General features: G+C 60.3%; 2 protein-coding genes across 2 annotated transcripts; one reads left to right on the top strand and one right to left on the bottom strand.

Moving 5' to 3' along the window:
• Positions 1–3,263: 3,263 nt before the first annotated feature.
• LOC310917652 (POU domain, class 5, transcription factor 3-like) lies at positions 3,264–7,467 on the top strand (the record flags this gene model as incomplete). The annotated part of the gene is made up of 5 exons (XM_083876100.1): positions 3,264–3,767; positions 5,183–5,294; positions 5,658–5,788; positions 6,311–6,475; positions 7,216–7,467. 5 exons carry the CDS (start codon positions 3,264–3,266, stop codon positions 7,465–7,467), a joined length of 1,164 nt encoding a protein of 387 aa, XP_083732226.1.
• Positions 7,468–10,128: 2,661 nt separating this feature from the next.
• FUT7 (fucosyltransferase 7) lies at positions 10,129–12,461 on the bottom strand. Its single transcript, XM_083876049.1, has 2 exons — positions 12,360–12,461; positions 10,129–11,408 (listed from the first exon to the last, which is right to left on the bottom strand). The coding sequence occupies exon 2, from the start codon at positions 11,362–11,364 to the stop codon at positions 10,321–10,323; it is 1,044 nt and encodes a 347-aa protein (XP_083732175.1). The 5' UTR covers positions 11,365–11,408; positions 12,360–12,461; the 3' UTR covers positions 10,129–10,320.
• Between the last annotated feature and the right edge of the window lie 1,167 nt (positions 12,462–13,628).

Raw genomic sequence — 13,628 nt, 5'->3', positions numbered from 1 at the left:
CATTTCCCCCGGCTGTAACACGGTAGGGGGGTCCCACTGGTGTGTTCAGGCACTGTGGCAGTGCGGGTGAGACCCACATTACAGCCCAGGGCCTCTGTAATAAGGGGACAGAACTGGACCAAAAAAACTTCTGTGATTTTTTTGCCTGGGCCAGGTTTGGAAACACTGACTCCATAACTGTCCCACAGCCCAGCAAGCTGTGCTGACAGGGAGCAGTGTTCCCTCAGTGTTCCTCCAGGTTTCTGGAGATGAATCCCCTGTCCAGCCCTCCTTGGATGGTCCTGGAGAGGCCTCCTCACCATGGCACCCTGACCCACCTCGTGCAGGACTGCAGTCCCCCTTGGGTGGGCAACTCAGGGCATCCAGCACAGCCCCAAGGCCTTTCCATCACTGGCACAGAAAAGGGTGGCCATGAATAAAACACCATCCGTGCCCATCCACTCTCTTAAAATCCCAATCACCAGTGCCACACCAGCTCACTCAGCAGAGGGAGGATGAGCAGATGCACACCTCGGCCCTCTCCAGCCTGCTGCCATCTCAGCCAGCCAGTAAAGCAGACACAATTCTTTCTGCTCCCATTTTCTTAGCAGGATCCCACCAATCCCTGGCTGCTTTAGACAGAGCCTGGCCAAGCCTGGAACACCGGCAGGTTGGAGATATGGGCTGATGGAAGATCCATCCATCCATCCATCCATCCATCCATCCATCCATCCATCCATCCATCCATCCCTCTAGAGCAGGCAGAAGATACTTGGTCACTGCTGCTCAAAGACCCTCCACAATAACCTCACACAGCCCCCCCCCCCCCCCAAATCATTGAAATGTATGGGGGGAGGGGGCACACACCGAGAAACCCCACTGACTCCTTCCACATTCCCCAGCTAAAACCATCACCGCCACAATGGGCCCCGCGTCTACAAAGGGGCCGGTTCAAAGTCAACGTCTCCCTTCCCCTCCGTCTGTATGTGAAAGGAGCAGGAATGCGTTTGAGGGCTGGGGGGGTGTGGAAGGGGGGGGAAGGAGAGGCTGGCGGGGGGGGGAAGGGGCATGGGAGGCTTCCCGGGGGGATTGAGAGAAAAAGTAGGTTGGCAGGAGGAGGGGGGGGTTCAGCCCGGGAACAATAAATCAAAGGGAAAGGGAGTTACTGCCCAGCCAAGGAGCTTCTGAAGCTCTGGGCCGCAGCGGGAGCCCGGGAGGAGCAGGGCTGATGGCTGCCATCGGGGTCCCGCAGAGAGATTTCCTCTGCCCGCTGGCAGTGGGGCAGGCGGCAGCGCAGCGGGCAGCGGGCAGGGGGCAGGTCTGCCTGCACAGCACCGGCTCCAGCATCCCCAGCCCCGGCCCAGATCATCCTCTGGCTGATCCAATCCAGCCCCGCCGGGGAAGGGGCTCCACCACTCCGGGCACGGGACCCCCCGAGGCCCAGGAGCCGCAGGGCTCACTCAGGGCTGCCCATGTCCCCACTGACAAGGGTTTGAATCCTTAGTTCATTTTCCTGGGGCTGCCCTCCCTCCTGGTGTAGTCTGGCACAGCCAGGATGGGCAGCCTGGTACATGTCCTGCCAGGCATCAGAAACAGACATTAATTCCAGCTTTTTTTTTTTTTTTTTTTTTTTTTTTTTTTTTTTTTTGAGGAATATCATCAAGAGGTGAGCTGTTCCACTTCCCCTGACACGCAGCAGTGCCGTGTGCTGGCCTAGGGGCTGCTGCTGGCACCGTGGACACCAGTCCCCGGGTGCCAGTCCCTGGATCCCGCTGTCTGCCAGCCCCGTCCCAGGGCATCTCCCCCTGTGTGCCAGTCCTTGGGTTCCAGCTGTCCCGGGAGCCAAGGCAAGCGCTCCATAAACATCCCCAAGCACCTTCCTCGAGTTCCCCGCCCACGGCCCTGTTCCCCTCCCGCCGCGGGGGCAGCAGCTCCAGCCTATCTCCCGGCCGTATCTCCAGCGCGAGACGGCAGCAGCTCCCGCAGTCCGGGTCAATAAACAGGGAGCGCTGCGGGCAGCAGGGTCACTCACTCCCCGCCCGCTCCGGCCGGGATCGCGGGTGCGGGGGAAGGAGCAGCCCTGGCCCCGCTCCAGCTGAGCTCAGGGAATCGGGGAGTGCCCGGGCTGCGGTACCCGCCCGCAGGCAGGAGCGGCACGGGCAGAGCCGAGCGGAGGCTGAAGTGATGGATTCGGGATCGGGAGGGTCCCGGCGCTGAGCCGAAGGGAAGGAAAGGGGAAATGACAGGAACCAGCCCCGGTAACGCCACTGTGAAGGGCAGCGTGAAGAGAAAGTCTTTAGGGTAGAGAAAATACGGGACGTGCTTCACTGTGGAGCCCCAATAGCTGCAATTCCTCCCCCGACAGCACCCCCCGAGTTCTGGGGCCCCAGGGAGCTCAGTCAACACGACCAGGCACCAAGAGGGGCGAGAGGTGATGGTCAAGCCCTGGACCGTCCCTGCTCTGCACGATGACACCAGCACGGCTCGTTCTCTGTGCTGGGGACAAGCGGCTGCCGCAGCTGGACAAGCCGCCCTCCTCACCCTAACCCTAACCCTGACACCAGCCCCCGGCCCCGGTTCACGCCGCCACTAATGTCGCAAAACCATCCCATCTCTTCCCAGGTGGGGATATCCCGTGGCTGCTGCTGCCCTGACACGGGCACGGCGCCCCCCAGCAGCGGGGGGTGTGAGGGGTGCAGGGGACAGGGCTCTCCTCGGGGCCGGGGGGGTGCAGGGGACAGGGCTCTCCTCGGGGCCGGGGGGGTGCAGGGGACAGGGCTCTCCTCGGGGCCGGGGGGGTGCAGGGGACAGGGCTCTCCTCGGGGCTGGGGGGGTGCAGGGGACAGGGCTCTCCTCGGGGCCGGGGGGGTGCAGGGGACAGGGCTCTCCTCGGGGCTGGGGGGATGCAGGGGACAGGGCTCTCCTCGGGGCCGGGGGGGTGCAGGGGACAGGGCTCTCCTCGGGGCTGGGGGGTGCCAGGCCCCGTGACGGGATCGGTGTCCGCCCCTCCCTGTGGCATCGGGGCCGCCCCGTCCATCTCCCCGCCGGCGCTGGGTGCGGACAGGGGCAGCCCCCTCCCATCGCACCTTTCCCCTGTGCCCCCCGCCCCCCCGGGGGATCAAGTTCACGCCCGACCCACCGTTGCGGGGCCCAATGGGGCCGGGGCCCATCTTCATCCCGCCCGGCCCGGCCCCGCCGCTCTCAGAGGCCCCGGCGGCGCCGCAGCGGGGAGGCAGGGCCGGCAGCCCCCGCATGGAGCCCTAGGGCAGCGGGCGGCGGGCAGGATGTTCAGCCCGGACGGGGGGCTGCCGGCCGCCCCCTTCGGTCTCCTGACCGACGCCGGACCTCCCTTTCCCCGCGGCGGCTTCGACGGGGCGCCCGCCCAGCCGCTCTTCTTCCCCTTCGCCGCCGCCGCCGCCGCCGAGCCCGAGCCCGCCCGGGACCCTCCGCCGGCCCGCGCCTGGCTGCCCCCGCCCGGCCCCGCGCCCCCCGCCAAGGCCGAGGCGCGCCCGGGGCGCCCCTGCAGCCAGCCCGAGCCCGAGCCCCGCGCCGCCGCCTGCTGCGGCCCGGCCTGGCCGCCCCCGCCCTGGGCCGGCCCCGCGCCCCCCGGCCCCGCCGCCCTGCCCGGGCCGTCCTTCCCCGGCCCCGCCGCCCCCGCCTTCCCCGGCCCCCAGCTCTGCCCCGCCGCGCTGCAGCCGGGCTCCGGCGGCCCCTCGGGGCTGGGCAGCAGCGGCAGCTCCAGCGGCGCCGCCAGCGAGGGGGGACACTCCAGCGACAGCGGCGAGGAGGTGAGACCCGACGGGACGGGGTGGGATGGGGATGGGCTGCCCCGCTCCGCGCCCGCCGCTGTGGCCCTGGGCTTTCCTCCCCGTGGGCAGGAGCTGCTCTCGGGTACCGCCGGGGCCACCTGTCCGGCCGCACCCTCGGGGGTCCCGGGGAGAGGCCCCGACCCGGCGCTGGGGCTTGTCCCGCGTGTGTCAGGCTGTCGGCAGGGGGAGAGCCTGGGAGAGGCTGATTTGGGGTAAGATAAGGGGGTTTGGGAGCTCGGGAGAGCAGCTTTCCCCACGCGTCCCGGGTGGCGATGCCGAGGGTCGGTCCGGGGTGACACTCGGGGCACTGGGGGCTCCCGGCCGGTCCCCCCCGTCGGTGCGTCCCCGGCCGGCGCTCCCGGAGCTCCCCTGAACTCTGCCGGGGAAGAGAAGGCACGAAGATGAGGCCGGGAGCAGACGGGGGCAGCAGGGCTGGTTCCCGGCACGATTGAATTTGCGGTTTGCACTTGTTTTTAATATTTCTCAGTGTTGACGCATCACGAGCCCGCCCCGGGACACGGCGGGCGATGCCGGGGGTTGGGAGGATTGGCCGGAGCTGCGGGAGGTCCCACGGCACGATCGATGCGTGTGTGTCCTCGCAGCCGCGCCGGGGGGGAGCGGGCAGGAATCGCGTTTTGTAGCTGCGGGATCGGGATGCGGGACGGCGATGTGGGACATCCCTCCTCCGGGGAGGGACGCTCCGGGTTCACTGGTGCCTGAACACGCCAGAAACCAACAGCTGTGGCTCGGTGACAGGAAAAACTCCTGGAAGACCCGAAGCCCCGCTGAAAATGGGGAAATTGGGTAAAATGCCCCCGCAGAGGCTGCAGGCTGCGCGGCAGAAGGTGGGAAGCGCCTCGGTAGCCGCTAACCGGGACGGAGGAGCCGGCTGGTGGCAAAGAGGCGCTTCAGTCCCACGCGGTTTACGGGCACTTTTGCCACTCTCTTTACCGGAGTCTCTTCCCGGCTCCGGACGCGGGAGGGAGAGCGGCTGGTGAGGCGCCTCCTCAGCCCCAGAGCCGCGGGAAGTGCCCCACGCCGCGGGAGGACTGAACGGCCCCGTGGGCGCGTCCCTGGGATGAGCGAGAATGGGGAAATGCGGCACTCGGCCAGTGTGATCATCGCTGCTGCCCTTGGCCGGGCCAGAGGACAAAGGGGACATTGGCGGGGCGTGTTGGGGCAGGACAGAAGCGCTCGGTGCCGTTGTGCCCTTTGGCCGCCACCAGGCCAGGCTGGGCCGAGCTGAGCACTGCGCGGCCGGGGTGGGTCCTGTGTGAGCCTGGTGGGTGTCAGTGCTGCCCGGGGCTCAGCCGAGCCGTCCTGTGCTGCTCTGGGGACCCCGACAGACCCTGGACCCGAGTTGTCCCTTCTCAGCGTCTTTCTGTCCCTGGCAGGATGCGCCAACCTCAGGAGAGCTGGAGCAGTTCGCCAAGGACCTGAAGCACAAGCGCATCATGCTGGGCTTCACCCAGGCCGACGTGGGGCTGGCGCTGGGCACGCTCTACGGTGAGGGGGCTTGAGTTCCCCACAGCCGATGGGGAGAGGCCCGGGAGGGGTTTGGGCTCATCTGGGCTAATGATTTCTGCTCCTTAACAATCCGCAAATGAGGCATCCGAGGCCGGGGCTGCTCCTGAAGGGGATGTCTCCCGATCTGAGCTGGAAGGTTCGAGCTCACAGGGACTGGATTAAAATGGCTACAGTTGTTTATTGAGATGCGTTTCAGGGCTTTAAATCCCTGCTTAAGGAACAGGGAAAATGCCTTTCCTGGTCTCCCAGGAACGCAGGGCAAGCTTGGGGGGGCAATCCTGGGGAGCTGAGGGCGAGGGAAGCTGCCCGGTGTGTAATGCCCTGCCTGCCTTGCCCGCACAGGGAAGATGTTCAGCCAGACCACCATCTGCCGCTTTGAAGCGCTCCAGCTCAGCTTCAAGAACATGTGCAAGCTAAAGCCGCTGCTGCAGCGCTGGCTCAACGAGGCGGAGAACACGGACAACATGCAAGAGGTGCAGGGCTGAGGGGGCTGGGGGCCAAGTACCTTCGAGCCCTGAAACCACAGATTCCCTCTCCTCCCTCTGCCATGTGCTCTCAGGGAGAGAAGAGGGGAGCAGAAGACATCTCGTGCCACAGCACAGGCTTGCAGCATGGCTTGAGTCTGGCTTGAAGGCAAACCACTGGGCATCACCTTCCACCAGGGTGGGGGAGATAGCCCAAGCCCCCCACAGACACCTTGTGATTGTGGCAGCTCCCATTTTGGAGCAGCCAGGTCCTGCTGGAATCTCAGATAGACCTAATGTGCAGCTTGCTACTCCCTGGGGAACCCTGGGGGGATGCAGAGAGATGTGTCCAGCCTCACTGCTGGCAGTGATGGGACACTGGCAATGCCCCAGTCACAGTGGGATGATGCTCAGTGGAGAGTCCCAGGGACACAGTCTGTGCCCCAAGCTCTGCAGCCAGCTACACACGTGTCCCAAGACTGGTGGAGCCTCTTCCACGCGGTAACCAAACACTCCCTCTCTCGTTCCCAGATGTGCAATGCAGAGCAAGTTCTGGCCCAAGCCCGGAAGAGAAAACGCAGGACCAGCATCGAGACCAACGTGAAAGGGACACTGGAGAACTTCTTCCGCAAGTGTGTGAAGCCCAGTCCCCAGGAGATCTCCCAGATCGCTGAGGACCTCAACCTGGATAAAGATGTAGGTTGGGAGGGTGGGGAGGAGGATGGGTGCCCGAATCGATGAGCATCTGTCAGTTTGATACTTAAGCTCAGAGGAAAAATTAAATACACATGGAGAGATGTAAATAACTGCCCTTTAGCTCTGCCAGACAGGATATATATGGCTCATCAATACGAAACAAAAACTCACTTGATTCCAGAGAAGACTTTTGTTCACAGATTAAATATTTAAAATTTAAGAGAGACAAAAATAGTTCCCAGACCCGACTACAGGCATCTGTGTTTTGGTATATGTACAGAAATATATGAAAGTAATCCTATAAAAGTAATCCTTTGAGACTAATTCATCTCCAAAGAAGCTAATTTTTGATCCCAAGAACCCACCTTGGAAAGTTACAATGTTTTTCTTCTGAAGTAGAAATGCACCAGAAGAGAGACAAACAACAACCCACTAATAATACTCAAATTTGCATATTGGTTTCACCTGGCTACGCCACCAGCCTTTGGAGAGGAGCCTTTCTTTCAATTTTTTATCTTTCCCATTTAACAGTTGCCATTTCTGTCATCTTTCAACTCTGGAAGCAGTGGGAAAGTGGCCATGGCTGCAGTTTGTTTGAGCTGAGCCTAGCAAGGAGCTGTGATAGGGAGGGGCTGCACTGGCAGGTTGGGGTGCTGTGGAGATGCCACCAGCAGGAGGGTCTCCTTGTCACACGGCATGCCTGGTTCACTCTCTCACCCTTCTCTGTCTCCCATCCACAGGTGGTCCGGGTCTGGTTCTGCAACCGGCGTCAGAAAGGCAAACGGCTGCTGCTCCCCTACGGCAACGAGGCCGAGGGGATGATGTATGACATGAACCAGCCCCTGGTGCCCTCCACTCTGCCCATCCCAGTGACGTCGCAGGGCTACAGCCTGGCGCCCTCCCCTCCTGTTTACATGCCGACCTTCCACAAAGCCGAGATGTTCCCACAAGCGCTGCAGCCTGGGCTCTCCATGAGCAACAGCGGCCACTGAACCAGGGGCTGTGGGCTCACTGCAGGTGGGCTGGTGCTCTGGGGCAGCCCCTCCTGCCCTGGGCTTGCACAGGCACAGCCCTGCTTTTGCTTGCTGGGCTGATGTGTGGGGCTTCTGGGGTGCGAGGGGCTGAGAGCCTGGCCCAGGGATGATGCCTGCTCTCTGCAGATGCTCCTAGCCCATCCCTGTTATGTGAGCTTACTGTTCCCAGCAGCATTGGCCCCCTCTGACCTCTCCTGGAGGCAGCTCCTCCTGTCCCACTGCACCCTCTGAATGTGCCCAGGGCTCTTGAGCCCGTGCCTGGCCCCAGCCCAGCCGCTCTCTGCGAGATGCAGAAAAACCTTTTTTTTTTTAGATTTTGGGAAGGGTGGGTGGAGGGGGTGGTTTTATTATTTTTTAAAAGTTTTTTGTTTGTAGTTTTAAAAAGGAAAATTTTTGTAGTTATCTAGTTTCCCAGCTGTCTTCTTCTGCCCTGTCATGTAGAGTGGGGCTCGGGTTCCATGCTCAGGGCCGATGGCCCTGGTGGCTCTGCCCACCCTCCTGGGTGGCCAGCATGAGCCAAAGGCTGGGGCAAGAGAAGGCGAGCCCCCCAACCACCCCTAATTCTGTGGCACAAGAAAAAGCTTCACTCCTCTGTGGGGCAGCTGATAAGGCTTGTTCAGGTTGGGGGGTCCTCCCCAGTGCTTTGTGCCCAGCATCACCCCCAGGACCCCCATTCTCCAGCCTCTGTCTCCCCCCCCTCTCCCCCACAGTCCAGCTGCCCAGAGACCACCTTTCCCTGGAGGGCCCAGCCCAGGGGGCCTACACCACCTTGTCCATGCTGCTAGCACCCCACGCCTTCCAGCCTGCTGTAGTTAATGATGATTTTAATTTTTTTTTGTTCTTAAATCATATTCCCTCTGGCAGTGAAATAAATCTCAGAGTTCTTTGAGGCAAGAATGAGTTAACCCTTTCCTTGCCTTCCTTGCATCCCTGCTCCTGCAGTCCAGCAGTTGAGGTTTGCCTGCATGTGGGGGTACAGCAGGGCTGGAGGAAGGCACCCTAAGAAGGTGGATGTGTCCCCATCATGCCAGCAACACTCTGGCTGCCTGCAGCTTGGCTTCCTTCCACAACTGGTGGCAGCTTGACCCTGGAGTGGTACCAGCTTGTCAGGGCTGTTGCCCCCCCAAAGCAGAGGGGGTCAAAAGTGGAGGGATGGAGGTCATCTTCCACCCAGTTTTAACTGCTGGTACACTCTAGCTGCTTCTGGGAAGGTTGGAAGCAGTGAGAGCTTGCTTATAGATTGCTCCAGCAGCTGCCAGGGACAGAAAAGGACTAAGGAGAATGTAGTAGGGTGGGCAGTGGTCTGGAAAGCTGGAGCTGTCCTCATTATAGTATGGTGCTGAAATTTCCAACCAAGCCTCTGGGGAATCTTATGGAAAGCCCTGTTTTCAGCTTGATGGCTGATAGCTGGGGCTTTGCTCTCTAGGGCTGCCTGGAACAGAGGCACCAAAGGCAGCTGCTCACAGGACACCTTGGGATCCTGCAAAAGGCTGGGCTGTGCGAGGTTCCGGCCCTATGGAGCAGGGCCCCCCCTGCATCCCTGCTTGCTTCCTAGAGGCTTGTACTTGCCTCCCCACAGGGTAGGGACACAGAAACTGCCCCCTCTGTTGCTGCTGCCCAATGTTGCCTGGCACTTGAGGGGTGCAGGAGGCTGGCAGGGTCAGGGTCAGAAATCTGAGACAGACGTCATCTCCCAAAGGTTTGCTGCTTTCCTCATTTCTACTACCTGTTTTTCTGCACGCAGCCACGCAGGAGCTACAGCCCACCATGGGACCTCCACATCCTGCTACACTGGTGCCCCCTGCCCATGAGTGCCCAGCATCTGTCTGTGGGCACCCACACCCTCTCCTGTTCCACTTCTGGTTGACCCAGAAAACAAAGCGGAAATCGGAAGCCACAAACTGGCTGTGCCAGGGGAGGGGTGTCCTCTCTGCCAACTCTCAGTCTTGCTGGGCACACGGCAAGCTTGCAGGGTGGCAGAGGTGGGGTTTGGTGACTTCAGGGCCACAGGGAAGAAAACTGGAAAGGAAACTTGTGACAATAAGAGTTGTTTATATCAAGGGAGTTGATGGCACTGAGTAGAGGGGCAAAGAGCAACGCGCAGATGGAGCAGTCATGTCTTGCCCTGGTCCTGTCACTCAATGCCAAAATCACCACTGATCCCAGATGGGTACTTGGGATGCCCATGCTGCAGGGTTTCCCCAGTGCAATGCGTGCATGTGCAAGTTGCCCACAGGACTAGCTTTGCTTCGGGGTTGTGCAAGCCTCTTGCAGGCTGCCAGCTGAACTGGCTTCCTGTCACAGCAGAGAGGGAGTGACAACCACAATGTCCCTCTGCCTGCCTGGCAGCACTGAGATTGCTCTGAGAGCATCCGTATCCTGTGGCTCCCCACTGGCACAGTGATACCCATGGCTCAAGGGTGGGGGACAGGAAAGGGGTGCTGCTGGGAAGAGGGGGAGCAGATGATGTCCTTCCTCCCTGGCCATGGAGTAATGGAGCCCTGAGTCGCCCACCACCCCCCTGCCCTGCCCACACCACATGCACAGCCTCAGCAGCATTGTGTCATTTATTTCCAAAGCATCCTCTGGTCCTGCCAGCACCCTGGCAAGCTGTTCAGTGTTGGGTCGGGGTGATAACTCCTGTTTCACAAGAAATTAAGTAATGGGGATTTGCTTGAAGTCGCAGTGTGGCAACAGCTAGGTTGGGAGGAGAGTGGGGCCTCCTGTCCTTGCTCCACATCCTGTGGGCAGGTGGGTGCCCCATGCACCTCCCACCCCTGCCTGCATTCATCCCAAGGGTCCCGGCAAACATTAGGAGTTGAACCAGCTCTGCAGGTCAGGATAGAGGCGGCCATGGGGCAGGTGGGGGTAGGCTGTGCAGATGGCACAGATCCTCTCCCTCCAGTCACTGTAGAGCTTCACACTGAACCTCCTCTGCCAGGCAAAGAACTGCTGGTAGCGGCTGGAGTTCATGGTCTTCAGGAAGGTGGCCAGCTCCTCCAAGGAGCCAAAGTCATTGACATGGATGAAGGAGTCTGCAGGAATAAACTGCTCATAGTTGGCCCTGGGTGGCCCCAGCACCACAGGCACAGTGCCAGCAAGCAGTGAGTTCCTCCAGAGTTTCTCTGTGATGTAGTCCCGGTGGATGGAGTTCTCAAAGGCTAGGTAGAACTTGGACTTGGATATTGTTGGCAAGAGGCAGTCCTTGCAGAGGGGCTTGTTGTTTGCTTTCCCATATATATTCACATGGAGGTACCTGGAGAGGTTTTTGTATACTTCAGCTCTTTTCTGAGTCCTGTGGTAGTTGCTGATAACCCAGGACACCAAGTTGGTCTTTGCAGGGATGTTCACAGTGGCTGACTGGTTGGGCACAAGCTTGCCATAGGGGATGAAGATGTCTGAATCCTGCCTGTAGGTCATCACCCAGTTGAAGGTCTGGTTCCATGCTGCTAGAGCTCTAGTGTTGGAGGGGGACTCCAGGGAGACCCACACCCAGTTCTGCCCTGGCGGCCGCTCCTTGGGCAGCTTGCCCTGGCCAGGCTGGAGCCTGGAGTGGGGGAACACCACCACGTTGGCCTGGTGCAGGAGCTGCCGCTCTGTGGTGAGCTGGCAGCCTGGGATGCTGTACAGCTCATGGCACACGTCTCTGCTGACATCAGGGACTTGCTCGGAGGGCCATTCCCACACCAGGATCACCAGTGGCTCCCTGCGTTTAGAGTCTTCTCCAGAGCCCTTGGAGGGGTTGAGGAAGAACCTCAGGTTCCAGAGGATGGTTACAAACACCCCTGCAGTGACCAAGGTCTTCACACCAGGCCGGCCCCATGATGACCATCGCAGTGGCAATACCAAGGGCATGCTTGTGGGTTGGCTGTCACCTCATCGGGTGACAGAGCTGGTACCTGTGAGAGAGGAGTGCCCACCGAGGGCCATCAGTTCGGCTTGCCTGGAGCGAGGGGTGATTGGGAGGCACTGTGGCCAGAGTGGCCAGAAAAAGGGCTTCTTCATGAAGCCTGGGCCTCAGCATCACCCCAGGACCCTCTGCTTCCCTCTGCCACAGAGTTCCCCATGCATGTGGCCTTTGTCCATGCTCCTGCAGTCTCTGGTGACCTTTAGGGGAGCATGGATGTTTTTGGGAGGTGCAGAACTGATGGAAAATAGCCACCTGGAAAATAGCCCCACTGGTGGGGCTCAGTTTGCAGGCACATGGGCCTCCCAGCTGTGGGATGCTTACCCTGCCAGGGTGCCCATCTGCCTGCCTCAGGCTTCTGTGGTTTAGCCAGCAGCACCGCTGGGAGCAGAGCAGTGGTGGAGGTGGAGAGGGGTATGGTTGGCTGCACTGGGGACCAGCCACCAGCTTAAGTCCCCTCTGGAGAGCTGGTCCCACTGCAGGGCTCAGAGCATTCAGCACCAAAGGTGGTTTCCCCTTTTGTGGAAACCTCTGGAAACATGTGATCTGCCTGAGCCCTGCTGCCAGCTGGGGCTGAGCCAGTCCTCCGGTATTGGAGTCTCCTGGAAAGCAGTGCCCTACTTTCCCACACACCCCAGCATTGCAGCTTGGCTGCAGAAAGTCCCTTCCCCACATTGGCCCACTCCATCTGCCCTGCTAAAATACATGAGCTAAGTTTAAGCTCCAGACAAATCTGGCATGGGAAGCAGAAAGGGCTGGGAAAGCTTTGCTGGCTCCCTGCATTGCATATCAGTGCTGCAGGTCTCTGTCCCCAGCAGCAGGAATGTTGCTCCCATTTCGGGGATGCTATGAAAGGGAAAACCCTGCTCTAGCAGTGGCAGAGGCCACCCCATTTCTCAGCCCCTCTCCCCTCTCTGGTCATTAATGCTGAACTCAGACTTACTGTAATGGAGGTGTGCGAGGTGCCAGATGCGTCTGCCTGGGTGCTGCTGTGCTGGGGCAATTCAGGGCTTCCTCTTTTCTTCAGTTTTGCCTTGTGCCAGCCCCACAGCAGGTCCTTCCTGCCCCACGTGTCAGCTGGCACACTCCGCTCCCTGCACTTCCCCTGCACTGTGCTGGGGGGTGGGTACACTGTGGCTGGGTGGGTGCCCCATGGTTGGGTGGGTACATTCTAGCCAAATGGGTACCCCATGGTGTGTGCATGGCCCAGAACATGTTGGGTGCCCTGTGGCTGGATAGGTGCCCTCAGCCTTGACAAGGTGCCACCCATCTGCCACCCACAGCTTGGTTGCAAACAGGATACCAACTCCCACTGACTCATCCTGAAATGATAAACCAACAGCCCTGTAGTGCCATCGAGCCCTGGGCACCGTCCCGTCCGGGATGTTTTCTGTCAAAAGGGGAAGCGGGCACAAGTGAGCCTCAGCAGTGTGTGCACAGACACCTGCCTCTGCCCCTGCCCCAGTTCTGCCCTGCTCCCAGTCTGCCTCAGTTGTGTCCTTTGTTGGCATTCTGTTCAGGGCCCAAGTCTCCATGAAAGCCCTGGCAGGCAAAATGAGATGGGGAAACTGAGGCAGAGGCAAGGAGGGGAACATCAAGGTGTGCAGCACTGTCCCTGAAGCTGGCACAGGTATGCCCTATGCCTTGGCACACACAGAGCTCAGAACAGGGCTTCAAACTCCTCCCTGGGGGTTCTCAGGCAGCTCCAATGCCCCTCGGATCTGCACCCTCATTCCTGCTGGCTGCCAGCCTCTTGGGATCCTTGTTGGGCACAGTGCCATGCCACCATGCCATGATGTAGCAGGGCTCTGTAGTTTTAGTAACAGCCCAGGACCCCTCGAAGGTGAACTGCAGCCCCACGGGAGAGTGTTCCTTCTTCCTAAGCCATGTCCATTTCCTGACATCTTTTCTCACTCCTTCTTTGCATTTCTTCCCCTGTATGATTGAAAGCCCAGATACCACAATCCATGGGCACCATTCCCAGCCTTGCCTGCCCTGGCCCTGCTGGTTGTGGGCAGTAGTCCCTGCCTGGCTGGAGCATTCAGCACCATCCTGCTGCTGTCCCATAGCTTGAGAGCTCAGGGCCACATAGGCTGGGGTCATTCTGCTCCATAGAGGACACCACTGGGGACAGCATTTCCATAGGGTATTCAGGATGGCTGGTAAAGCAGCAGGGAGCTTTTCCTTGGCACTTAAAAGCTGTCATGTGCAG

Source organism: Zosterops lateralis (assembly GCF_965231275.1).
Source record: "Zosterops lateralis genome assembly, chromosome: 20".
Classification (NCBI taxonomy): Eukaryota; Metazoa; Chordata; class Aves; order Passeriformes; family Zosteropidae; genus Zosterops; species Zosterops lateralis.
This window is presented reverse-complemented; position numbering and strand designations above follow the sequence as displayed.